At 36.5% G+C, this 27229-nt stretch overlaps 1 protein-coding gene across 1 annotated transcript; it reads right to left on the reverse strand.

Moving 5' to 3' along the window:
- Nucleotides 1-2776: 2776 nt before the first annotated feature.
- Nucleotides 2777-26394, reverse strand: LOC139315810 (DGAT1/2-independent enzyme synthesizing storage lipids-like). Its single transcript, XM_070942285.1, has 8 exons — nucleotides 26383-26394; nucleotides 24494-24632; nucleotides 20127-20456; nucleotides 11617-11781; nucleotides 10741-10934; nucleotides 4949-5009; nucleotides 3965-4104; nucleotides 2777-2881 (listed from the first exon to the last, which is right to left on the reverse strand). The coding sequence occupies exons 1-8, from the start codon at nucleotides 26392-26394 to the stop codon at nucleotides 2777-2779; spliced, it is 1146 nt and encodes a 381-aa protein (XP_070798386.1).
- Nucleotides 26395-27229: the final 835 nt, after the last annotated feature.

Consider the following 27229-nt stretch of genomic DNA (forward strand, 5'->3'; position numbering starts at 1 on the left):
ATGTCAAAAGGGGTTTGTGGGTCCCGATGTTTTCTTTTCTGTGGGAAATCGGTCCAAATGACTCTTTGAGTGTTTAATGTTGCCAACCCCTGCCCTAAGCGTAACTATTGCTTACAGATTTTGGAAGCTCCATGAAAGGGAACCAGGTGAGGTTAATATGTAAAAAAAATAACTAATCGGAGAATAATTATCCTCAGGCTGGGAAAACCTTAATTTCTTATGTCTTCAGACTTTCCAGTAACTCTTCCTTAAACCAATCTGACACATCCATAGATAAAGTTTTCACATTCAAAGGTACAGATAAGTTTATCCACACATATCTTGCCACGCATAGCTTTGTAAACTGTGACACCTGCAGCAACATATATTTTTATATTCCAGATGATCCCAGGACACTGCAACTGTCATAAATTTGAGTCAATTTACATGTGATGTAAATCACATGACCATGGGGATGAGGCAACAGTCATAAGTATGAAAAATGATCAAAAGTCACTGTTTTTCAGTGATTGATTGATTGACTGATTGTATTTCTATGCCACCCACTCTCTGAGGACTCTGGGTGGCTTACACCAAAGACAGTATACTAAATAGCATATTGCCCCCAACAATCTGGGTCCTCATTTTACCCACCTCGGAAGGATGGAAGGCTGAGTCAACCTTGAGCCAGTGAGATTTGATCCGTTGATCTGCTGAGCTAGCAGTCAGCTGAAGTAGCTGCAGTACTGCACTCTAACCACTGTGCCACCTCGGGTCTTAGTAGGAAACAGGTGGGGCAGGGCATGTTGCAAGTATCTAGTCATTAATCTCCAGGTCTATGCAATATCCAGGGATGTTGTTGAAATTACTCTTCCTCCATCAAATCCTATTTTTATTCCATTTATGGCACATTGCATAAATAGACAAATAAGTTTTGTCCAGCCTTTTCAGAAGCATTCTAGTTCATTGTTGACAAAACTTTGTGAACATTATTTGGTCATTTTAGACATTCTTATATACTGAAATTATCAAGATCGTATCTTTCCAGAAATGAAGAAAGAAGAGGTGAATAACTCTGGTACGTAAATATTTAGGATATTGCCTGAGGGGTGTCCGGTAACTCAGAGTCAGTACTGTGAGGGCTCTCATCTCAAGCAATTCCATCTTCCAAGAACAACAACCCAATTTCAGGCCCCATTATGGTATTCCTCCTGAGGTAACAATCAGGGGTGGGTTCTACTTACCTTTACTACCGGTTTGCAACTGGGCTGCGCACGCGCTCTTCTGCGCATGCGCAGAAGCGGTCTGATGATGTCGGGTGGGCAGAGCCCCTCACCGATTTTACTGCCGGTTCTATAGAACCAGTGTGAACCGGGGGCAACCCATCACTGGTAACAATATACTTTTCCAGGAGGGACAGTAAGAAGACAAGGCCAGAAGTCACAAGTTGTTATTTAGCACTAGCTAATCCACCTTGAGCACTATATTTGACAAAAAAGTCATTATTTATATAATTTCTGTGATATGTGCTGAACAAGGTTTACTTGACAATTGAGGGGTCAAAGAGGAAATTACTTCCTGCAATTTATAAACTATATTTCTGTTAAAGCAGCTTAAAATTGTATTTGCTTTCTGTTGTCTCAGGGTCTGTTTAACTACAAGTCAACCCCTCCATTTAAAATGCTATTACTGGTCTAGGTATTTTATAATTCTATTCTTATGCTTCTGAATTTGACTGCATACAGTTGTATTAATATGTGCTAAATTTTCATTTTCTGCTATTTCTGTACCCTGTTAAATTTTTATGAATTTGGTTTATGTTTTCTAGGTATGAATTATCTTACCCAGTCTTGAGAAATCTGTAAATTTGTTAAAACATTTGTCCTATAAGTTATTAATTAAATTGTTGAAGAGTACAGGATTCACAACTGAATATTGTTTGATGCTCAGTATTTGATGAATGATGATCACTCTTTGAGGATAATTTTCAAGTCAGCAGTGCACTCAATTTATCATCACGCAACCTATACACTAATATCCTGCTGCACAGAATAAAATACTCTTGTCAACTGCTTTGTAAAGAAAGCAACAGTGGTGGATTGCTACCGATTTGCCCCGGATTGGGGGAACTGGTAGCAGTAGCAGTGAGAGGCTCTGCCCACTCGCCCGAACATCTCTGCACATGCGTAGAAGCTTCTCTGCATGCGCAGAAACATCATGCACGAGCGCACGCACACCCACGAGCGAACTGGTAGAGACAGGAATTGAATCCCATTACTGGAAAGCAAGACATACTAACTTCACAAAATTCCTACAGTCTACTAAAGAAGCTATCTAAAAAATATTAGATAAGGCAAGACAGGTTTTAGTAATTGTTTTCAAAGTGTTTAAGGTTAAATCTTTTTATGATAGCACTATAGACTCTTAATTTTTTTCAGAGTATCGACATCAGAGTAACTGGTCTATATCTTGCTGTGTTTCCTTTTTCTCCTTTTTGAAGATTAGAATAACAGTTGGTCTTATCCAGTCATCTGCCAGTTCACCAGGATTTCGCAAACATAATTCATAAGGGTTTGGAAAAAAAAAATCATGTAATGCTTTTGGTATTTTAGGATGCAATTTAATCTGGTGTTGGAGATTTAAACACATTGAAGAAATAAATGTTTTCACCCCATCTCAATCTTTCCCCAACATTTTGTTTTCAAAAAGTGCCTGATGGAATGCATGCACTACACATACACATATATTAGTTACATATATACATATATTATCCACAGAGATTGTTGATGTTATATCACTATTTATCTTTGTTATGTGCTTCAAAGCGTTGCCTAAGAGCATGCAATATGCTTCCTGGGATTTTCTGGTGTTTGTCCCGTAAATCTTCTATTGCCCTTTGAGTCTGTTGGAGCAGTGGAGTGGCATGAGGTGGGATGGAATGGGGGAGAAAAAAGAAAAAAAAAGATTTAATTTAGATTTATGGTTCAGGAACTATTGCAAGAACATTCCGGAACTAAATATACAGTATATGGACTCTTTAATTGAACACACCACATATTAAAACATATATATATAATTCTAACTTGCTCTTCATTACAGTCATTAACATACATTTGAAAACCAATGTTATCTTTGATTTTATCTAATGGCAAAGATTTTTTTTCTCTCTTCCTACTCATGGTATACCATTCATAATCAGATAAATCACATTTTCCTATAAATCTGTAAATATATGGTGTACAACTATCTGTCTCTTTTGCATATTGTCTGCAGAACAGTACGCAAAAGATCTACAGTCTATTGCATACTGTAACCAAGAGTAAATTCATATGAGTCAGAATAAGACCATGGTAAATGGAGTTGAACATTTCCAGCAATGTCTAGTTTAAAAAAGTCCCTCCTTTGCATCATGAAAACACAAACTTTCATCCCTTCCTCCTTCTTAGAAATGGCCTTGTAGAAGAGTTGGAATTCTGCAGTATGGCTGGAGATGTTGTTCAAGCCTTCTTCTACATTGTCTTATGCTGACCTAGGCTAGACTGTCTGCTGCACACAGTAGTATTATTAAAAAGCAGAATGCATCTTGATGCCTCTTATTTAATTTGCTCCTAACTGTGGTTTGTTGAATAAACCATAATTGGATAAATTCACCTTTTACTTGAAAATATAAACTTATTGGGTAAGAAGAGGTTGAGCCCTCCATGGTGAAGCTTTAGTGTGATATATATTTGATGGATATTTTCATTTATGCATGCTGTTAATCATATTCTGTAGCTTGAATAAGTGCTATTTAACCAGTAAGGGATGGGTGGATGATAATCTTACTTTGACACTTATGTACCAAACACTCAACAATATTTATGCACATCTAATTAATGTATTTCAATAACTGTTTGCAAATAGTTATTATAGATCTTATAATTTCATAAAGAATGAAGTTTTAATTTGAATGAATATTTTCTCTTTACAATAGAAATACACTTACCTTTTCAGCTAATTTTTCAGGAGTTATATCTGGATCATATGGAATTGGTTTTCCAATATGGGTTATAAGTTTAACTGGAAACATTCCACACATTGGAAAGGGTAACCATCGGTTTCGCTCATAAAACCATCTCATTGCTCCTGGGTACAAGTTTTAGAAAATCTCAGATATGCATATTAGCAGATCGCCAAGAGTTTCATATTTGACTTTGTTAGCAGTTTATATTTAAATAATTAATACCAGCACTGGAATCAACTAATGGAAAATGTTTGCAGTATAAAGAAACAAGAAAATAAGCCATCATGTTTGGAGCCTTACAGTTTGCAAAATACAATTTAGATTAAAAATTTGTGAAAAAAATAGAATTAGGAGAAGCAAGCTAATCCTGACACATAAATAGACACACAAATACAATTAGCCTGACAGACAGCAGGCTGATAGATAAGTAGACAGATAAACACTTTCCAGGATAAATACCAATTCATTTACAGAATATGGATAACTTTGCTGAATTTCCATAATTTCAGGGTCATCCCTGTGCCTTGTAATACCATGACATGACATCAGTTATGGGAAATGTAGTAAATCAGTTTTTTCCACCCATGCTCTGGTGTACTAGAATATCTATGCATGTATCAGTGGTGAGTTGCCCCCGGTTCACATTGGTTCTATAGAACCGGTAGTAAAACCGGTGGGAGGCTCCGCCCACTGACCCTGACGTCATCTGAAGAGAGAGCATATACAGTCTTTTCTCATTCTAGGATAAAACTCATACGTATCACCTCTTAAACAGTTTTCCTAGCAATAAAATGAAAATAATCCCAAATTAACGTACCCCAATTAGATTTTTACTTTACTTAGAACTCAGATTTAGCTATTCTTGCTTGAATCATTCAAATTAAACATGGTAAGCAAAGATGCAGATGTATAAATTTATAATCTTAAATAAATAACATTCCCAAGAATAGATAAAGTTTTACTTACTTGTATTTACATATGTCATATATCCTTCTCTAATATTTTGTGTAAACAAAGGAATGATTGGCTAGAAGAAATAAAAGAAACAAATAATGAAATTCTTTTAGTTACAGTACATGAAAGGAATGAAATGTATTGTTTGGACATAAAATACGTCAATTAAAAGGTTATATTGATAAACTGGGACTTCTGGTTGGTGCAGCGCGATCCAGTCGGGGGAATAGCGGGGCTCTGATGAGCCCTGCGAAAATCCCAACTGTCGAGCCACCGCCAACAGGTCTGCGGACCTACCATGTCCTGTAGGGACAGGGGGAGAGAGAGGCACCCCTTGGATGGCTGAGAGGAACGGACAGGTTCCTCAGGGTTGGAGGAAGCCATCTGAAGCCAGCGGCAGGGGAGCGGTAGCCATGGCGGCTGCCTTAAAACTGGGGCCAACCGGGAAAGCATTGTGCTGGAGGAAGAAGGAAGAGGAAAAAAGTGTGAAAGAGCGAAGAGTTTGGAAGCTGGGTAAGTGAGATTCAACCCAGGCGGGAACAGCGTTTAAAATTTTGGATACTTACAAGTGAGTCCCTAGCCTTAATTAGCAGCTACAGGCTATTGGGGCAAGAAGACCTAGCAAAATAATTTACAGGAGGAAAGGACCCTTTAATGAATCATTGTGATTACTAACTCACTACGAATGATCATTCTTGGAAAGTTATAAAAATTTGAAAATCCTTTTTTCTAAATGGGAATGGATTATTTCTGAAAAGAGAAAGAGGGAAGAAGCAATAAACAGGAATTTTTTAAAGCAAGGGAAAAAGACAAGCGGAACTTTATAATGGACAAAATGGAGGATAGCTGAGACGAAGTGAAAGTGCAAATTGTGGATTGCAAGCGGCTGAAAGAGAAACTATATGTCTTGCTATTTAAATTGATTTCTTTTGGAAACAACCAAGGAGCCTTGATTTTGGAGATATCCAATCTGTCTATTGGAGACTTTATTGATGAAAAGAAAGAAGAAATTAAATGGAACAATTTAAAACTGAATTAATAGGCGCAGCAACAAAACAAGGGCGTAGCAACAAAAGAAGAGACAATGATATTATACAAGGAACTGATACTACAAAAGAAATAAACTTTATAGAATTTTTAACTCTGATAATAGGGAAATTGAAAAGGAGTTTTTCTTTGGAAAGATTGGAAAAAGAAGAAATGGAAATATAATGGGTAGCAAGATAATAAAAATAATACACTCTGATTAAAATGGAAATGCAATGTTTAATGCCTATTTGAAATTTGAATACATAAATTAATTTGGTTATGAAATAAGGCTACAAATGATTGAATGAAAATTTGATTTCTTAAATGTTTTAATGTTTAAATGAAATTTTGAATTTCAACAAGAGTTATCCATAGATTTAATAGTTGGATTGATATGAGGTATTTTTTTGCTTTGTTTTTTTCTTTTCTTTCTTTTGCTATTTTCTTTGCTCTTTATTTTTATTTTCTCTCTTTTCTCCCTTTTTGTTTCCTTTCTTCCTTTCTCACTTTTTTACTACCATTCCCTTTAAATTTGACTTTACAAATACACATATTTGATTATGAAATAAGATTACAAATGATTGAATGAGAATATAATTTTTTAAATGTTTGAATGCTTAAATTAATTTTGGGGTTTTAAAATAAATATGAACAGAGATGATTTTAAAGGAAATTTATAATCCAGAAGAAAATATGTGAGAAGATATCTGTTAAAATTTATATTGAGTTAAAAATTGTGGGAGAATGTGTTGAAAAAGCAATTTACATAATATGTTGTGAATTAGTTAAAATAAACAGCCAAAATAATAGATATAGGCATGCTGGTAATACCAGCCAAATAAGAGAAGGAGATTTGGAGGAGAAGATGCTGGAAATCAGCCAAAAAAAACCCATCCTGGAAATCAGCCAAATAATAGTGGGAGGTTTGGAGGAGATTATGCTGGAAATCAGCCAACAACGGGTGGAGGTATGGAGGTGATTATACTGGAAATCAGCCAAAATAAAGCACGCTGGAAGTCAGCCAAACAAAAGCTGGAGGTATGGAGGAAGATATAGATTTTGAGATAAATTTGTGTAATATATGTAATATGTAAATATGTAAAAATATGTAAAACTAAAGATAAACTGATAAAGTTTAAGATTTAAAGATTTGATGAGGGGGTCTAAAGATTAAGAAATATGGATAGAACTTTGATTTATAAATTGAAATAAAAAATAGAGCTGTACTTAATCTGAAATTAAGATGTGTGGTGAAAATTGTAAGGTAAATAATCAGACCAAGAGGTTAGAATATTTTTTGTTTATGTTTTGATATTGATGTTAAAAGGCATAATGACTCAAGCTTGGAAAAGAACCAAAAATAATTGAATTTATAAATGGGCATAACAATGAATTAAGCTTGTACTTGGAAATTAAATTAGTGGTGATATAATAGAATGGTTCTGATCAAGATACTAGAATTTATGTTAAAAAATTCTTATGTTTTGATTTTTAAATTTAAAAGATGTAATGGAAAATTGTGAACAGAGCTTTTTTTTAAAAAAATTTTTTAAGCGATTGTACCTATCTATGACTGGATCGAGACTTCGCTCTTGAAAGAGATATATTTTATGTTTTATGTTGGAAAAAAATAAAAAATATTTTGGAAAAATATTTTGGAAAATATAGTTTATATTGATAAACTAGTATGAATAATATATTGTATAATGTCAATGTATTTTTATGATGTCCTATCTGTTATTTTCAGCAGCAGCATTATTGTACTAAATGTAGTTTGATGCGTTATTGTACTAAATGTAGTTCAGCTACTGACATGCTGAACTTCTTTCCTTAGTGCTGAAATTTCATGCTCGTGCATCCAAAAGATCCTGATTTATAAACTAATATTAAACTTCAGTTTTATTTTTCACATAACTAATATGCCAAAGAAAGAAAAAAGGCAAGAGTTGAATGAAAGTATTACACTTATTTTTTTATTGAGTGTTTACTACATTGCCCTATAACTTTGCCCATATTTCTACAGATAAATTGACTTCTTCAGATCAGTTATTGGCATCTAGCACCCTTGGGCAAATGCTGAATTTCAGTGTTCTCCATAAAACAGGGATCATCATGTGAGCTCCATTCTGCAATTTTCCAACTGTCACTTGGTCTTTTATACTTCATTCTAGGCAAGGGAATAGTGTGACCACCTGTTATTTAAGATTTTGGTGAGTATTGGAAGGTTTTGACTTGACAAGGGGATGGCATGCATATCTTTGGGGAGAGAAAATTACAAAACAAGAACAATTTCGCAGACATATTGTAAGAGACAATTTGCTTAAAATATGGAATGAAATCAGAAAATATCACTATGATAGGATTCCTAGGTGGACTTCCATAATGGAAGCACATATTTATCCAAATACAATAGATACAAATAAATTAAAAACATAACAGGACATCTTAAATGAAGAAGGAAAACTAAAAACAAGAGAAGAATTGAGAATGCAAAATGTGGAAATAGAGTGGTGGTCATATTTGCAATTAAAATCCAGATATAAATCTGATATGGAAAAAACTGGAATTCAAATGGAACCAAATCAGTTGGATAAAATTTTATTAGGCCCAAATGAGAAATTAATAACCAAAATTTATAATTTTCTATTGGAATATAAACTAGCAGAGGAAGTAGTTAAAGAGAATATGATCACATGGGCGACGAATTTTGGGTATGCAATAGAATTAAATAAATGGGAAAAATTGTGGAAAAGTATTAATAAATTAACATTATCTGTACCATACAAAGAAAATGCTTATAAATTGTTCTATAGGTGGCATCTACTACCGGCGCGAATTTCTAAAATGTTTCCCAGTACATCTCCACTCTGTTGTAAATGTAAAGCGCATAAAGAGACATACTATCATATATGGACGTCATGTCCCAAAGCTAAAAAATTCTGGAACAATATAAAAATGCAACTGGAACAAATAATAACTCAAAAGGTACCATTAAAACCAGAAACTTACTTATTAGGAATACTTACAAGCAAATATGAAAAAGAAATAATATATTTAATAACACACATTTTGACTGCAGCAAGAATCATATATGCACAAAATTGGAAACAAGAAGAGGTCCCGACTCAAGAGAAATTAATATCCAAAATTATGGAATGTGCTGAGATGGATAGACTCACCAAGAGATCCAAGGAAAGGAAGAATCTGAATATTATCTTGTCTGGCAAAAGTGGTATAAATGGTTAGAGGGAAGTGAAAAAAAAGAGAAGAAAGAAAGAAAAATTAAATAAAAGAAAAGATATCAATAGAGTAAAATAAATTTTTACATCAAATGAAATTTAAGAGACACCAGATATCAATAAAATAATATCATTATATAAGGTGAGAGAAATAATGTATACTGAAGAACATAGGATATTGATATTGTAACAATTCAGATATTATAGGTAGATGTCATTAAGATAATGCTTGTTGTAAATTGTTTTACTTGCATTTATAAATGTATTATGTGGTTTCTTAAATTAATAAAAGTTTAAAAAATGTTTAAAAAAGATTTTGGTGGGAAATAGGTTATTCCTTCACACAGTGGTAATTTGAGTGTTTGGCTGATTGTTTGCCTTAGTCATGGCTTCAGCCATGAAGAATATATATGTGCACATGCTCTCATTTTTATATACCTTCATAAATCAAGATAGAACTACACCGCCTTCAGTCTGACTTAAGCGTAGTACACAAAATTATCTGCTACAAGTGTCATGTTTACATTTCACTCTTAAAACAAAACTTTGAAGATTGATTACTGGAGCACAGATGTGTACTTTAAATGAGATGTATGATCTGTCAATTGAAAAACCTTTGTAATCTCAAGTTTAAGATTTGCTAAATGGGTTTATTTTCAATCAATTAAAAAGCTAGGTTTCACAGTTTTCATATTCACTCTCCTAGTCATTTTCTCAATAGCTGCCACCAATGTCACTTTTGTAAGGGAAGGTAATGATGGAACTTTTTTGAATGTGAACCAGGCAGATATGGATATGCCACCCCCCACACAAAATCACCTGGTCAAAGGAATTAACATAGAAAACAAAAGTTAACTGCCTGATTCCATTGCACCAAATTTTATATACCAATGATTTTCTTTTTTCTTTTTTTTTTCTGGGGAGTAGAGGAGAACAGCATCATTTTTAAGTTTTATAGGGCAATGATTTTATTTCTAATTTTATGACACTTGTATTATTTATCATTTTATTTTCTTCACTTGTTTTTCAGGAGAGGTGGTAAGAGCAGCATACTTTTTATTACAATCAAATTTGGCACGGATGGGTAAGTCATACGCTTTATTTTCCTGTGCACTGCCTTTCATATCTAATAGTTGATGCCATTGTATGGATTGCTAAGGATTGAATAGACAAATTTTTACTAGAACAAAAGGAAAGAAAACTCTTCCTTCCTATTTTAATTTTAATTTTAATTTTAATTTTCACTTCTTTTGTAGCTATGCTATTTGTATGCATGACTACATAATGTATGCATTTATACTTTCATTGTTTTAAATAGTTTAGCATAATAAAATGATGAAAATAAAAAAGTAATTTGAATTATATGAACTGAAAAAAACAAGATTTTCCTTTTCCTGGCCTGGCCAATCTGATTTGTGGTTGTATGCATCCTCCTGTGCATTAGCAAATAGCTTAAAAATAAATAGATGATATTTATAACTGCACATTCCACTTTAAAAGACTACTAGGAAAAAGATATGAAGACAAATGGCTCACCACTTTGGCATCTATAGCTATCTGAGCAAATCCTTTACGTTTTCTCCATATTACTTTATACTGGTGATTTCCATAGTTTTGCTCTCGTTTGCCTCCTGGTGCAACTCCAAGTAAGTGTCCTTGTTTCAGAACGTTTATACACCTTTCTCTTGTATAACAATCACAGTGATAAACGGAAAGGAATAGTTTTAGTCCTGCAAAAGCAGACCTAAGAAATCATTCTGTTCTTGCTTGTAAAAGAAAACAGAATACATATATTTCCATCATGACATAACATCATCTGTCTGGAACTTGCACTGCATATCAGACATTAATACAATTGAGTGAGTCCAGAGATATTTCATGAGAAGAGTCTTCCACTCCTCTGCTCACAACAGAATACCTTATGCCACCAGGCTTAGACAACTTAGAACTACGTTGCCTTCGGTATGACCTAAGTGTAGTACACAAAATTATCTGCTGCAATGTCTTACCTGTCAATGACTACTTCAGCTTCAACCACAGTGATACACGAGCACACAATAGATACAAACTTAAGGTAAAGCGCTCCAAACTCAATTGCAGAAAATACAACTTCAGCAACTGTCTACTGTTGACCTCGACCCATTCCTAAGAGGTCTGTAAAGGGCGTGCATAAGTGCACCAACATGCCTACCGTACCTATCCTAATGTCCCCATTTATTCGTATCCATTTCCCGTATTCATAATCATGTTTATACTTATATCTGTTATCTTATACATGCTTGACAAATAAATAAATAAAAAATAAAAAACTCAAAACAAGACTTTGAAGAAGAAAAATTGGACTTCACAGGTTAGTGAATCAATTTTATTAACCTTCCCCCTAAAAAAACCCTAAACATAGTAATTTTTTACCTGGAAAAAACGAGAGAACATGGTCTACCACGGAATAGGAGATTCTCCCAGTGAGTCTATACAACCTTATTACAAAACAGTGATAGTCAATTGGAAAGGCTCCATGATAATATACAAGAATCGCTGGTCCTTCGGGTAAATTTTCTAGTCCAGAAATCTCATAACCTGTTAATGGGAGAACAATGAAATGGCTTCAGTTTTTTCCAGAAGAGTTTCCTATAGAAGATCACATAGAAAAATGGCATATTGTGATCCCACACATTCAGTCTAGTTTCCTATAAATTACTTAGATTCATGTTACTTAGTGACATCAAATCTTTCCCACAAATATCCATGTCTTCAGAGATTTTGTCCATTTTATAATCTCATTTTTAAAAAGACAGTTTTGGCATTTTGTTGACACTTTCCAAAATTCTTACAAACATATAGAATGTATGGGCTTCAGATAGCTTCTTCCAGCTTTATCCAAAGGTCTAGTTAATGGTAATGATTAACAGCCTAAGTACAATTTGGAAAAAACAAGTTTAAATTAAAACAGCACATTTGGAGTTTAATATTAAGGCACAGGAAAAATTGCACATGGTAGAGGCAAGGATTAGCAGAAATATTGCTGATCTTAATTTGTTTACTGCCAGACTTCTAGTTATTGGGCTTTGCATATGAAAGAAAATTCAAATTATTTTAATTGTCAAAAAGTCTAGAACTACAGATTGCTAGGTTGGATGTCTATTTTGTGTCAGGCCAAAACGAGGACAAATTATGTCTTAGCATAAAATGTAAAGCCGATATGCTTCTAAGTAACTGAAACCTTAGAACAAAAGATATTACAGGTAGTCGTCTTCTTTTGACTATAATAGGAGAAGCCATATGACCGCTTCACTCAATGACTGCTTTCCAAGTTGCAGTCATTAAACAGAGCACTGGAGAGAAGGCCAGGGATTTTTGGGGTTGCTACGCCGATGATGAGAGGCACATGCCTTCCCCTACACAAGGGAGATAAGGGCCTATTCTCTGTCCCAAATGTTCTCCCAAGGAGAACATTTGTTAGTGTTTTTGCTAGATAGGAGGTCTTGTTCCTCCAGTGTGCTGAGCAATTTCCTCTCTGATTTTTTTTTACTTTTCCTAATATTTTCCTAAGATATATTGTTTTTTATTTTTCTAATTCTGAATTTTTAGGAATATAAGGATATGAAGATGTATATACCCAAATATTTCTGGTATTTATGGTTAGTTTTATAGTACACATAAGGTTTATCTTATTATTATTTTAAAATTATGCACGTATGAGATTAAAGATGAAACAGGCACATAAGCAGTGTGCACAAAAAGCCAGGAATCAGGTCTTCTAGATTATGGAACCATAGAATCATAAAGCTAGAAGAGACCTTGGAGGTCCTCTACTCCAACCCCCTTGCCAAAGCATGAAACTTATAACATCTCAGTCAAATGGTTGACCTGTTTATTTTTGAAAATCTCCAGGAAGTAGATAAGAAGGAACTAAGTCTTTAAGGAAACAAGTGCAAAAATGTCACCAGAACCGACAAAAGAAGTTGGGCCTGAGCACATGGAAAACCCTTGTTGGCCCATTTATGCTTCGCTGGCTCAGGTTGTTTAGGTCCCCTCTTCAGCTTGTGGCTAGATGATAGACTTGCTCTGCACACCCTTGCCAAATATACTTTTTTGTCGCAATGTCTGCAGAAGGCATCTCTGAACTTGCATATCTACTGTTGGTATGACCCTCCGCAGCTCGCACAGTCCTCTCGACACTCTCTCTGCTCACGTCTATGCTTTTTTGTTTGGAAGACGTCTTCATCAGACTCTTCTCCGCTGTCAGTCTGGGTTGCTTCACTGTGCACTGGAGCTGACTTGTGCGCCGTCTGTGATGGTGCTGGTCGTTGCAGGGTCTCCGCAGCCTTAATGGAGGATTAGTGTGCTCTTGCTCCGTCAAAAGCGATGTTTAGGGTCATGTTTGACCTGGCCAGGAGTCTTCTCTGTAGGTGAAGATCTCTAACGCCGCAGATTAGTTACTCTAGGAACATGTCATCGAGGTCTCGGTACTTGCAGTGCGTGGCAGCCTTGTGCAGGGTGGCCATGTAACCGCTGATTGGCTCTCCTTCTTGTTGCAGCCGTTGCTGGAACTCGTATCTCTGGACGAATTTGGAGGGTACCGGAACGTAGTGTGCCTTAAAGCAAGGCTTATAAGGCCTGCTACCGTACCGACTGAACCGGGGTCGGCTCAGATAGTGACTCAGCCATGTCGAAGACTTCGGGGCCACAGTGGCTCAGGAAGAGAGGTCTTTTTCTGTTGTTGGAGAGGTTCTGTAGGTCGCTGGCCTCCAGAAAACACTCGAACCGAGCCATGTATGACCCCTATTTCTCTATGGCGGTGCAAAGGCAGACATCCTGGTCATCTTGCTTGGCACTGAGCTCGTCCGCCTGGCTGGATTCGTCATTGTCAGGTCTTCAGCTTGCTTCTTTGTCAGATGTAAATGCCTTATTCTCTAATGTGTAAATAATGTATATATGGAACATCAGGGGTTAACTTATTCTTTGGACTTTAATGTATTCATAATTTACCACTCCCATTCCTGGCTCCACCCCTTGTATATATAAGGAGCCATCCTCCCCATTTTCCTCGCTTCTATCTTGAATATTCAGCGAATATAGAATGCCTATTATGATTAAAGAGAAATATATTTAAATCTCTAACTTCTATTATCTTTATTGAGTCTGATCCTGAAAATATTGCAACAAGCTGGTAGCAGAGGATGGTTAATTGACTCAATAAGTAATTAAAAATGTCCAAGAAAGATAGGCCCAACACCAGGGCCTACAGCAAAGAAATAGAAACTGATCAAGAGACAATCAACGAATCCACTAATGCGATTTCGAGAGAATCCGAAGAATACACCACTGAAGAAGAAGAACTGATGAGTGAAAATAACGACCAGGAAGAAATCGAGATAGAAAATAACGAACTCAGGTCAGAGATATTAAAGATACTAAAAAGCCAAAAGAATGATGAAAGCCTCATCGCGGACCTCCAGGAGATGCTGAGAAACAGCGGAGCAGCGAGAGAGAAAAACGTCATTAAAGAAAAACCCAAAGATCAAAAAACTGTGAGTGAAATGACTACTGAGAAAATAGTTGTAAAAAAGAAAAGATGTGACATCGCGCGAAATTTTGAATGGCAGCCATCTTGGTTTCAACGAACTTCAAAAGAGAGTGAAGCAGAGCCAATCAAAACGCTCAGTTCAAAATTTCTGGCGCGAAAAACGCTATCAGACGTAGAAAGTGAAGACGATTTAACAAAGTCTCAAGTAAAGTCAGCAATGAAAACGCTTTTTGCTGCTTTTGGGCCAAGATTGAAAATTTCCAAGACATCAACAAAGAAGCAAGAAATCAAACCGACAACTCAAGACCTGCACGCTCCCATCCTGACTTCGAAAACGACGACACCCGAGCCCAGAGAGCCATGCCGATTCCGTCCTACACCGCAGACAGAATCGAGTGCCAGCGCACACAAGAGAAAGAGAAGAACCGTCGCCATCACCAAAGCCCCAAAAACCGAGCCAGAGACCGACTCATCTGAAGAGGAGCGGATCGAGAGAGCTGAAATGGAGAGAACCTTCCACAACGGCGCCAAAGAAGAAATGAGCAACGCGCATGTGCAAAACTACGTAGACGGCCCCGAAAGACTTGAACTGGCCAGAGAACCGCGCAGACTCGTTACAAGCATCCCAATGCCGTTCTGTAATTTCCTGCACTTGAGAGACCACGGACTGCCTCAGGTTGTAAGTAATGGACAAAATAATGTAGGGAATTTACCCAGTGACTTCCCAAAACTTAGAGTTGATGGCATTAATTTACAAGAGTGGTACCAACAGCTTCAGGTTATTTTTATGAAAGAAAATTTACTATTCTTTATAACTAGTCCTCCAAGAAGACCTTGGACTTTAAAAATAGATTGTTTACATCATAGAGCATTTTTCATAATAATTTCTAGCGTGTCTCCTGCAATGTACCATAGCATCAAACCAAACCTAACTGTATCAGAAATAATTCAATGCATGTTTAATCTATTTCACAGCGATAGCGTAGCCACAACCACAAGAATGTCTAAGGATTTCTTTTCTTCTAGAGTGAAACCAGGGGTTTCTATAAGTGAGCATTTGATAAATCTAAACAAAATAAGAGCTGAGCTGCAATTGAGGGGGGAAGTGATTTCAGATCAAACAATGAAAAGTGTTATTATCAATTCACTTGATCCATCATGGGATAGCTTTATGTCACACTTAGATACCATTAATTTGGGATATTTATCAATAGAAAGTCTATCTAACAAATTGATAGCAGAAGACAATTCAAGAAAAAATCGTTTCAGTAACCAAACAGAACACAAATCTTTTAGGAAAGTAGTCTTTCAAGATAAATATAATGAGGCCTTTAGATGCCACAATTGTGGATCCAGGGAACACAGTAGAAGAGATTGTCACAAAGTCCCAAGGGAGAGACATAGACCAGAATATAGGAGCAAATACAATTACAGACAATCTTCCACAGATAGACACAAATATAGAAGTCCACCAAATTACAGAGAAAGTAGAGGGGGTAGAGAAAATTCAAAAGAGAGAAAATCTGGGTCACTAAATGGGCTAAATAAACAAGACAGCACCAGAACACAACAAGATGAGAACAATAATTGGCTTATTGATTCTGGTGCAACAAATCACACCACTAACAACAAAAGTATATTATCTTCATTTACAGAAGATAAGTTTGTGATAAAGGTAGCTAATCAAGAAAAGGTTCAAGTATTAGGCAGAGGAAATGTGACCTTGCCTGGTTTAGGGAAAATAGAGGGGGTATTATTAATCCCAGAAATACCTCACAACATACTGAGTGCTATAAAACTAAGCAGAGAATCTGACATCAATATAGTTTTCTCAAAGGGGAAAGCAACTATAGAAAAGAACAAAACAAATGTAGGCACTGTGATGATAAAAGGGGGTCTACCCTATCTGATAACCAAAGAAAGATGGTTACATAACATTGATTCAAATATGGAAGATTGTATTGAAGCAGATGATGAAAATGTCAGTAACAGTGACAATGATGAATGTAAAATAACTCATGATAACAAAAATACACACAATGAGAAGAAACCAAAAATAGGTAAACCAATTCATGATGAGTGTGCTCACATCTTACATAGGAAGTTAGGACATGCAAGCTTTCCTGTAGTACAAAAAATGACTGAACACGCAGAAGGTGTCAAAATAAAAAATTGTGAAAATTATTTGGAATGCTCAGTATGTAAATCCACCAAACTAAAAACCAGTCCCAGACCAAAAAAATCTAACAGATCAACCAACAATATTTTTGATTTGGTACATATGGACTTAGTTGGTCCATTAACTCCATCAATTACCTATAGAAAACGTTACTTCCTAACAATAGTGGATGATTACAGTCGCTATGGTTTTGTTTACACATTAAAGCACAAGGATGAAACCTTTCAGAAATTTAAGGAATTCTACAAACGCATAGAAACACAACATAATATTAGAATAAAACAAATTATGACAGATAGGGGATGTGAATTCATGTCTAAAGAATTCTCCCAATGGTTAAAGGATAGAGGGATGCTACATTTCACGTCCAATCCATTTTCTGCATTTCAAAATGGGATTGCAGAGAGAAAGAATTCCACACTACAAACCATGATTAGATGCACATTAGAGGATGCTGGTTTAGGCAAACAATTTTGGTCAGAAGCCTTACATTATTCAAATTACACTCAAAATAGGACATGGTCCAGTATTGTGAATAAGACACCATATGAGGTGATGTACAATAGAAAACCCAAATTAGCACACATGCACATATTTGGAGTTACTGCAGACGTACACATACCTTATACAAGGCCAGACTAGTTGCACAAGGTTATGCACAAAAATATCCAGAAGACTATACTGACACATATTCACCAACAGTGAGAACAGAGAGTGTCAAAACAGCTCTTGTAGTAGCATCTGCACTCAATCTGGACGTGTTTCAATATGACATACAGACTGCATACTTACACGCAAAATTAGATAAGGAAATATATGTAAGAGCACCACACAGTCAATACACTAATAAGAACGAAATTTGGTTATTAAATAAGAGTCTGTACGGATTGAAGCAATCTGGCAAAAGATGGTACGATTGTTTGGTAAAAGTACTTAAAACCATGGATTTCAACGCCACCACTGCTGATAACTGTTTCTTTGTAAAAAAGAGTAATGATCATATTGAATTTGTATTAATTTATGTGGATGATATTTTATATATTGGAAAGCATAAAGAGAGCAGGGAAATCTTTGTAAATAAGTTAAACGAACACTTCTCATTGAAATCACTAGGTAGAGTGAACAAATACCTTGGTGTACAAATTAACAAAACAAAAAGGGGATTCAAACTTACTCAGAAAGATAAAATCATTGAACTCCTAAACAAATGTAACTTAAATAATGCCAAAACATGTGACACACCTATGCAAACTGATTTTCTCAGAAACATTGATGAATCTTCCCCTGAGTTTAAAGACAACACATTTTACAGATCAGTTATAGGTTCACTCCTTTATATATCTAATTGGACTAGGCCAGATATTGCATTACCTCTCAATTTATTGTCAAGATATGTTAGCAGACCAACCTTGTATCATTGGGAAGCTGTCAAAAGAATTTTAAGATATCTGAAAAGTACATTGGATTTTTGTTTAATATTGGAACCCAATAATGACAAAGAACCAAAAATTACTTGTTATGCTGATGCAGATTGGGCTGGTGATACATCATGCAGAAAGAGTACCTCTGGTTATGTTTTTCTATTGAACGATTGTCCAGTTTACTGGTATACTGGTAAACAAGAACTGGTAGCCACTTCTACCACAGAAGCGGAATATGTTTGCTTGTCTAAAGCTGCAAATAACCTTGTATGGTTCAATGATTTGATCACAGATATTTGGAAGAAACCTACTTTACCATTTATTATGCATGAAGACAATAAAGCGGCCATTGAAATATCTAGATCCGATGCAATTGGACAAAGGTCCAGGCATATTGATATAAAATTTAAGCACGTGAGACAACTATCTCAAGACGGATTCATCAAAGCAATACATTGTGATACTTCTGAACAATTAGCTGACATATTAACAAAACCCTTACCTTCTAAACAACACAAATATTTAACTTCTAAATTATATGTATTATATTGTCCTGAATCTGAATGTAACTGGTGTTGTATAACGAACCGGCATTTAGAGGGGGATTTGTCAGATGTAAATGCCTTATTCTCTAATGTGTAAATAATGTATATATGGAACATCAGGGGTTAACTTATTCTTTGGACTTTAATGTATTCATAATTTACCACTCCCATTCCTGGCTCCACCCCTTGTATATATAAGGAGCCATCCTCCCCATTTTCCTCGCTTCTATCTTGAATATTCAGCGAATATAGAATGCCTATTATGATTAAAGAGAAATATATTTAAATCTCTAACTTCTATTATCTTTATTGAGTCTGATCCTGAAAATATTGCAACATTCTTGTTCACCTCAATCCCATCCTCATCGCCAATGTTAAGTTGGGCGAATGAGGAGGCAGAAGCAAGGTCTTCAGTAACAACAGCTCTTTAATTCACAGTGTGAATCCAGCAAAGCATACAGTAAAACAGCTCCCTTTATATACTTCTCTGGCCAGGGAGTTAGCCAATCACCAACGTGCTATTGTTCTTTTAAACTTCCCGCCAAAACTATATACATTACACCCACCAACAGCTATTAGACTTTAAAATGAACATGGCAAGAATAGCTGCCAGTCCTGAGAAGCAACAAACCGAACACTTTGGAGGATAAAAGGGGTCATAAGTAAGGCCTGTGCACTCTTTGAGTTAACTTTCTATCTATAATTGGTAGCTTCCATCCCTCTGACTAATACCTGGCAGGCTAGCTGAGAAGGATGTGGCAAATGTCTGCGTGCATGTGAGAAAATGAAAATCTACATTGCAAAACCAATAAAATTTTTGTCTTACTTTAAATTCTTCAGGTCTCTGCAAATTCCGAAGAACCAGTTATAACTCAGTGTTCAGTTAAAAATGATTTGAACTTGGCTATTCACCTTGGTATGAGTGTGTGTGTGAGTGACCATAAGCAAACTTGATATTGTACTGCAATTATTCTCTTAAATTGAGGGTAAGGCAGCTCCTTCATTCAGTTCTGCAACCTCAGAGATTAAGGGAGTTTCTTGACTAATTGCAGAAGCATTTTTTAAAAAGCGAATTCTATATAAATTGGCAGTATGCAGCCACAGTTTTCCCTTTATTTTCTACTACATTCTGATGAGGTTCCAAGATACAAATGACTGCAGATAAGGGTTGGCCCCAGGAATGATGTCTATGAGGGAAAATATATTCCTTATCTCTGCCTTAAAGAATGAATTAAAAACATCCTACTTACTGTGCAGTATCTTTCCAAACAAATCTGTCACCAGTGCGTATATTTTCCTTGGCATATCCCATTGTTTGCTACTGGTATCTTCTGGCAAATTACCAATTTTTTTCCACACATGAAATACTAGACTAGTGGCATAGAAGCAAGAAAATGCAAAAATAAATGGATAGTATAATAGTATCAGTATTGCTAACACTGTTATGGGATATACCATAAAGCCTGCACATTCTTCCAAAATGTAAGTTGACCATATGGAATATTCTTTTCTAGGGGTATAGAATATATTTTCTGCGGTCATGTTTAAACTCAGTCTACATGAATAAAAGTCCAAAAGTGCTTTCTTCCTGGAAAAAAAAAGTACAAACAAGCTTTAATATAATTACTATTTGCAATATTGAGCTTTCGACAGCAGAATATCAGAATGGCACTGAATACCTTGTAATGATACTTTCAAATAGCCTTATGGAGAAGGCCTTACTGAGCTGTGAGATGGTAAAACAAATCAAATCTTCGTACAATCAATCAAACTATTGCTACTTTAAATGAAATATTACTGGTATAGTTAGAGGCTCAGGCTAAACTTGTTTTTTCTTTTAACCAACCAAGAAAGAAAAGGTTTGAATGGCCAGCCAAAGGTGCACCCCCCTCCTTTATTTTTATTAGAAAGGGATCAATTGTAGACTGCTTGCAAGAAACCCGCCTTCTGTTCCTTTCTGCTAGAACTTGTTTCATTATGATAGGCATCTCCAAGGCAGAATGGGATGAGAACTGGGATGGTAGTTTTGTTTGAGGACACTAATTTTTTTTTTTTTTTAATTTGATTTATATGCCGCCCTTCTCCGGAGACTCAGGGCGGCTTACAATGCTTTAAGCAATAGCCTTCATTCTTTTGTATATTTTTTATACAAAGTCAGCTTATTGCCCCCACAAACTGGGTCCTCATTTCACCTACCTTAGAAAGGATGGAAGGCTGAGTCAACCTTGAGCCTTGGAGAGATTCGAACCAGCAGAAATTGCAGGCAGCTGTGTTAATAACAGGGTGCACTAAACCCTTGTACTATCAAGGCTCTTTTTCATTTGACAAGTTAGCTTCAATTAATAGAAAACAAATAGTAAAACAGGTTTGTATCTGAGGACATTAATCTTCAGTTGGCAAGTGAGCTTCAAGACTTTCATCACCATAAATTCCAAAATACTCTTCTTGTAGTTCTTCTGCAGCTAAAATATCAGGAATGTTGCACAACAAATCAGTCTCCCAGAGCGTATAAAAACATTGTGCTACTCAGTGGTGGGATTCAATATTTTTAACAACTGGTTCTGTGGGCGTGGCTTAGTTGGAGGGTGTGGCTTGGTGGTCATGTGACCGGGTGGGTGTGGCTAGCTGGTCATGTGACCGTGTGGGCGTGGCTATGTGCAAAGGGACTACTCAGAGGGCTGAAAAAAGTCATTTCTGACTAGTCCTCGCACTTATGACCATCCTCACATTTATGCCCATTGCGGCATTCTTAACAACTGTGTCAGTCATTTCACCATTACTTCTCTTCACCATGGTGACAAGATAGGGCGTAAAACGTAAAATGTGAGGACAGTCGTAAGTTCAAGGACTGGTCAAAAGTGCGAGGACCGGTCAAAAATAACTTTTTCAGCTTTCTGACTAGTCCATATGACATAGGGACTATTCAGAGGGCTGAAAAAAGTCATTTCTGACTGGTCCTCACAATTTTTGACCGGTCCTCGCACTTATGACCTTCCTCACATTTATGACCGTTGCGCCATTCTTAACAACTGTGTCAGTCATTTCACCACTACTTGTCTTCACCACAGTGACAAGATAGGGCGCAAAACATAAAAGGTGAGGACAGTCGTAAGTGCGAGGACTGGTCAAAAGTGCGAGGACCGGTCAAAAATAACTTTTTCAGCCCTCTGAGTAATCCATATGCACAAAAGGATACAGCAATAGAGAGGGATGAAGGAAGGAGAAGAGGGATGGAAGAAAGAAGGAGAGACAGGGAAGGAAGAGAAGGGAGGAAGGGAAGGGAAATTAGAGTAAGAGTGAGGGGAAGAGAGGGAGGAAGAGAGGAGGAGAAGAAGGGGGGGGAAGACAAAATAAGAAGGAAAGAAAAGAGAGAGGTGGTAGGTTTGAGGAGAAAGATTGCTGTACAGTAAAAAAGATGAAATGGAAGAAAGACAACCCCAAACAAATATAAATATATTAAGATAAAGAATGAATTGTTAAACTTTAAAGAATAAAAGAGAATAAATATGAATATGTATTTATGTGTTTTTACTTGGCTGTACACCGCCCTGAGTCCCTAGGGAGAAGGGCGGTATATAAATTTGAAGTAAATAAATAAATAAAAATAAATAAATAAATAGCAGTAATTAGAAACACACATACAAACATACAATGTATTTTCTTTCAACAGAGTATTTGGCCAGTTCACAAATTTAAACAGTGTTTAGTCATTTCAATTAAATTTACAATTTCTATATTTCCTTTTTGCCATATTTATTCCTTATCTTTTTTTTTTTTAAAAAAAAACAATATTACCCTTCATCCTCATCTCTAATCTTAATCAAATTCAATTTTTCCCTTCTATTCTATATTATACCCCTTCTCATTGTCATCTATTTTTATATCCATCCTCACATTGGTTAATTATGTAATATTACAGTTGTTTAATATAAATTCAACATTTTAATATAAATCAATTAGTTATATAATATCTTTTTTGTATATTAATCAATATGAACATGAATATTCCAATTATTTCCATGCAATCCAATTTCTTACAAATCAATTAATTATATTTACCAATAATAATAAACCAAATAATTTCCCCCATATATTCCTCCAAACCACAACTTAACCATTTCTGCTTTCAACACAATATACAATTAATAGTATCTCAATTATTACAATTTCCTATTTAAATAGAGCTTTTTTTCTTTTGTGTTTTAAAATCTTGAACTCTCCTCTTATTCTCTAAAGAGGAACTACCTCTTTAGGGAAAACTACCTTTCCACTAAAGGTAGTTTGCACCTACCTTTTTTGGTGAGGAAAAAGAAATCTGCCTGCCTAATTTTCCAATGTTGCAGCAACAGTAAAGCAGGCTTTTACTTTCAGTTTCGTTTTTCAGCATAGATAGGCAAAAAAAAATCTGCACTCTTTGCAAGCAAGCAGCAGAGCCCTGAGCACAACAACTGAGAGCAAATCAGCTGAGAGTCGGGAGGCCGATAGAATCAAGGGGCTAATTAGCCTATGCTGAAGCTCCGCGGGCCAATAAAATTACAAAAAAACACCTGACCGTTTGTTAAATTGCTGGTTCGCCCGCCCCTCGCCCACCACTATTTATTGGCAATAAATAGTGATGCGGAGGGGCGGGGCAAGGGGCGGGGTGAGCCAGCAATTTAATAAAGGTTTCGGCCGAACCCCCTAGGACCGGCAGAATCCCACCACTGGTGCTACTCTAACTTAATAAGTGTTTCACTCCCACTTAATACAGCTTTTTAAAAAAGAAATTGGTTATACATCTAAACGTTCTATAGCTTCTGAGTATTGGAGTTTGAGGGAAAAAAGTAATGTGTCTGGAATCAGCCAGCACAGATGCCAAAACAGCCGTATAAGTGTGGAAAAGGCATCACTCACTGTTCAGTAAGAAATGCTTCATGCATGCTTCACTAAAGGATTTCCTTATACCATTATACAGTAATGCAGAACAAGATAAAGAAATATATTGTCTCGCAATCTATCACTCTTTCGCAATCTATTAATAAGGAAACTCTCTGATTTACTGATAGAATGAATAATAAATTCATTATTCAGAATAATAAATATAAATTTTCCAAATAATAATAACAATAAATAAATATTTCCTGTCTTTGTTTTCTGTAACCTAACCTGCTCAAAGAACTTCTAGCAGAACAAGAGAGATAGAAGCAATAGCATTACACTGTTCCATGCACACTCTGATAGCTGGTATCACTATTAGCCTCTCTTCTTGGCTTTGTTCATTGATGGAACAATATAGAAGTAATATTTCAGATTCTACAGATGTTTGAGAAGCAACCTCAGAATGACCACAAAGTTTTGGAATAATATTCAGCTTTCTGCAAAACGATTCTGACACGCCATTTAGTCACTTAGAAGAGGTGATGAAAATAGGCGATTCAGCTGAATTTCCTTCAGAATAAAACAGTAGTTTATACATTAACAACCCCAACGTTTCTGCAATGAAAATATTACCCTGAGGTCAGTATCAAAACATTAAAAGAAAAGTTGTACATTTATAAACAATCCGAACATTATTGATTAAAAATAGAAGGGACTCACACACCCCTCCCAGTATTGAAAAAAAGGCAATGAATTTCACCTGCATACACAATCATTACCTGTTTCAAACAGCTTGCTTGGAGGATTAATTTTACTCTGATGAAATATGGTTTTAAATGAACAAATGTTACACTCTCCTCCCTCAGAGGGTGGAGTAAGAACAAACTGAATTCAAATACCTAGAATTAACTTTCTTTTAGCCAATGCCAACTAACATTCATCTTTAAGTAAAGAACAAGCAGCTTAAGAAATGAGAACTAAATCTGCCTGCGTTCTTATGGCGCCTGTGTTTAATCAACCTCAGATGACTCCTGATTTGTTATTCTGCTGAGGCTGACATTCTACTTGGATCAGCATGAACAGATTCACCTGAGTCTGAGTCCTGGGCCATGATACCATTTGGGCCCTATGATCTAATCCAGGCGTCTGCAACCTTAAACACTCAAAGAGCCATTTGGACCTGTTTCCCACAGAAAAGAAAACTCCGGGAGCCACAAAACCCTTCCCGTGCCTGACTATTTCTTGAGAGGCCACAAACTAGCATATGTAGTTGAATTAAACATTCTGTTTCCTTCTGAAACTTTTCTTTTCTTGGATTTATCCATGGTTGGCCTACGGGGGTTGAAAACCTCAATAAATCGCATGCTGGAAGGTGTCGCACATTGGCGGTTGTGACACATATTTTGAGTGACAGGGAGCCGCAGCAGAGGGATGAAAGAGCCATATGTGGCTCCAGAGTTGCAGGTTGCTGACCCCTGATCTAATCTAATCTGATGCAGAAAGGCATTTTCTGGGAATCTCAGTTTTTGATATTCCACAATGGATGGGGTGATTATTTTCTGTTGTGACATCTATCCTTTGGAATTTCACTCTCCCTGAAGGCTGGAGCAGACTTCTCCAGCACTGCACATGAGAAAACATATGCAGTGTCTGTAATTCAAGAATGGTTGGATAGAATAGGATACCAGAGTTGGAAGGGACCTTGGAGACCTTCTAGTCCAACCCCCTGCTTAGGCAGGAAACCCTACACCACTTCAGACATATGGTTACCCAACATCTTCTTAAAAACTTCCCATGTTGGAGCATTTACAACTTCTGCAGGCAAATTGTTCCACTGATTAATTGTTCTCACCGTCAAGAAATTTCTCAATTTTTATTGCAAATTGGAATTACAAATCAGGCAGGGTGGCAGACAGTGGTGGGTTGCTCCCGGTTCACACTGGTTCACAAGAACCGGTAGTAAAAAATGTTAGTAGTTCGAAGAACCGGTAATAACATTGGTTGGCCACGCCCCCAAACTGGTCCGCTTACCCTGCCCACCTCATCACAGGCTTTTTTTTTTTACTTTTAAAAGCATTTTTTTGGCAGAAGACGTTGTAGAAAAAATGCTTTTAAAAGTAAAAAAAAAAGCCTCTGATGATCATGCGGTTCAGCTGTGATTGTCAGAGGCTTCTAAAAGCATTTTTTTCTGCAACTTCTTAAGGTTGTAGAAAAAATGCTTTTAAAAGTAAAAAAAAAAAAGTTGACCATGCCCACCCAGTCACATTACCCCGTCACCAAGTCACACCCACAAAATAAACCACGCCCACAGAACCGGTAGTAAAAAAATTTAGAACCCACCCCTGATTTGGTGATAGTGTTCAGGGGCACTGCGGATTTCATTTTGATGATCAATGTTTCTGATTCTCTCTTTTACTATTGATTTGGCCTTCTCCACGGTCAATTGGCCTAAATATTCATGAAATAGGCCAAGACTGCAAAGTTAGCTGCAGAAACAGCAGTCCCAATGAAATTGGTAATTCTACAGCAATAGCAGAGGCATCAGGCCTGTAAAATCAGTCATGATTTTAAGTCCTGAAATTAGAATCCTAGTCCAGGCCTGAGCGTTAATGTTTGACACAAGATTTTTTTTGATATGGCCCTCCATGCGCTGCTAACCATGGGATAACAACATCCAGTTAAGGCTCTTCTTCTCCTTCTCCTTCTTCTCCTTCTTCTTCTTCTTCTTCTTCTTCTTCTTCTTCTTCTTCTTCTTCTTCTTCTTCTTCTTCTTCTTCTTCTTCTTCTTCTTCTTCTTCTTCTTCTTCTTCTTCTTCTCCTCCTCCTCCTCCTCCTCCTCCTCCTCCTCCTCCTCCTCCTCCTCCTCCTCCTCCTCCTTCTCCCAGGATCTGGAGCCAGGTGAGAAAGAAAAGTGGGCCTTCCCTCCCCTCCCCTAGGCCCTCTGGAGGCAGGAAACAGCCTGTTTCCCTACTTCTGGTGGGCCCAGAAGGCCCGAAAATCAGGTGGCTGGCATGTGCATGTGTGCCAGAGCTGAGCTGTTGTGCCCACTGATATGGTTCGTGTGCCACCTGTGGCATGTGTGCCATAGATTCGCCATCACGGTTCTAGGCATTCTGTAGTATTTCTGGACATGTCTTGGTCTAGGATATTCACAGTTGAAACTATTGTAAAGTGTATCCATGTGTTATATCTGTCATCAGTGCTGACAGGGCATGACACTAGTACATAAAATGAGAGCAAACACCACTACCATCTAGCACTGATGAAATTACTTAGTTGGGAATGAAACATCCGCAGAAATCAATCAAGCTCATAGAGCATCAAGGACCCTCATACTTACCCTATCTAAATCACACATGCTTACAAGAATAAACTCAGGGCTCATAATGTACATATGTTAGTGCAAGGGTTTAAGAGAAAATTTCTGGAAAGAAAAGGAATCCAGCTTAAAAGTCCAATCTCTTACAAAGTCTATTACATTCTACTTTCTAACATT

This window comes from Pituophis catenifer, unplaced genomic scaffold (genome assembly GCF_029215685.1).
Source record: "Pituophis catenifer annectens isolate HBS135680 unplaced genomic scaffold, rPitCat1.0.hap2 SCAF_3, whole genome shotgun sequence".
In the NCBI taxonomy this organism is placed as follows: domain Eukaryota; kingdom Metazoa; phylum Chordata; class Lepidosauria; order Squamata; family Colubridae; genus Pituophis; species Pituophis catenifer.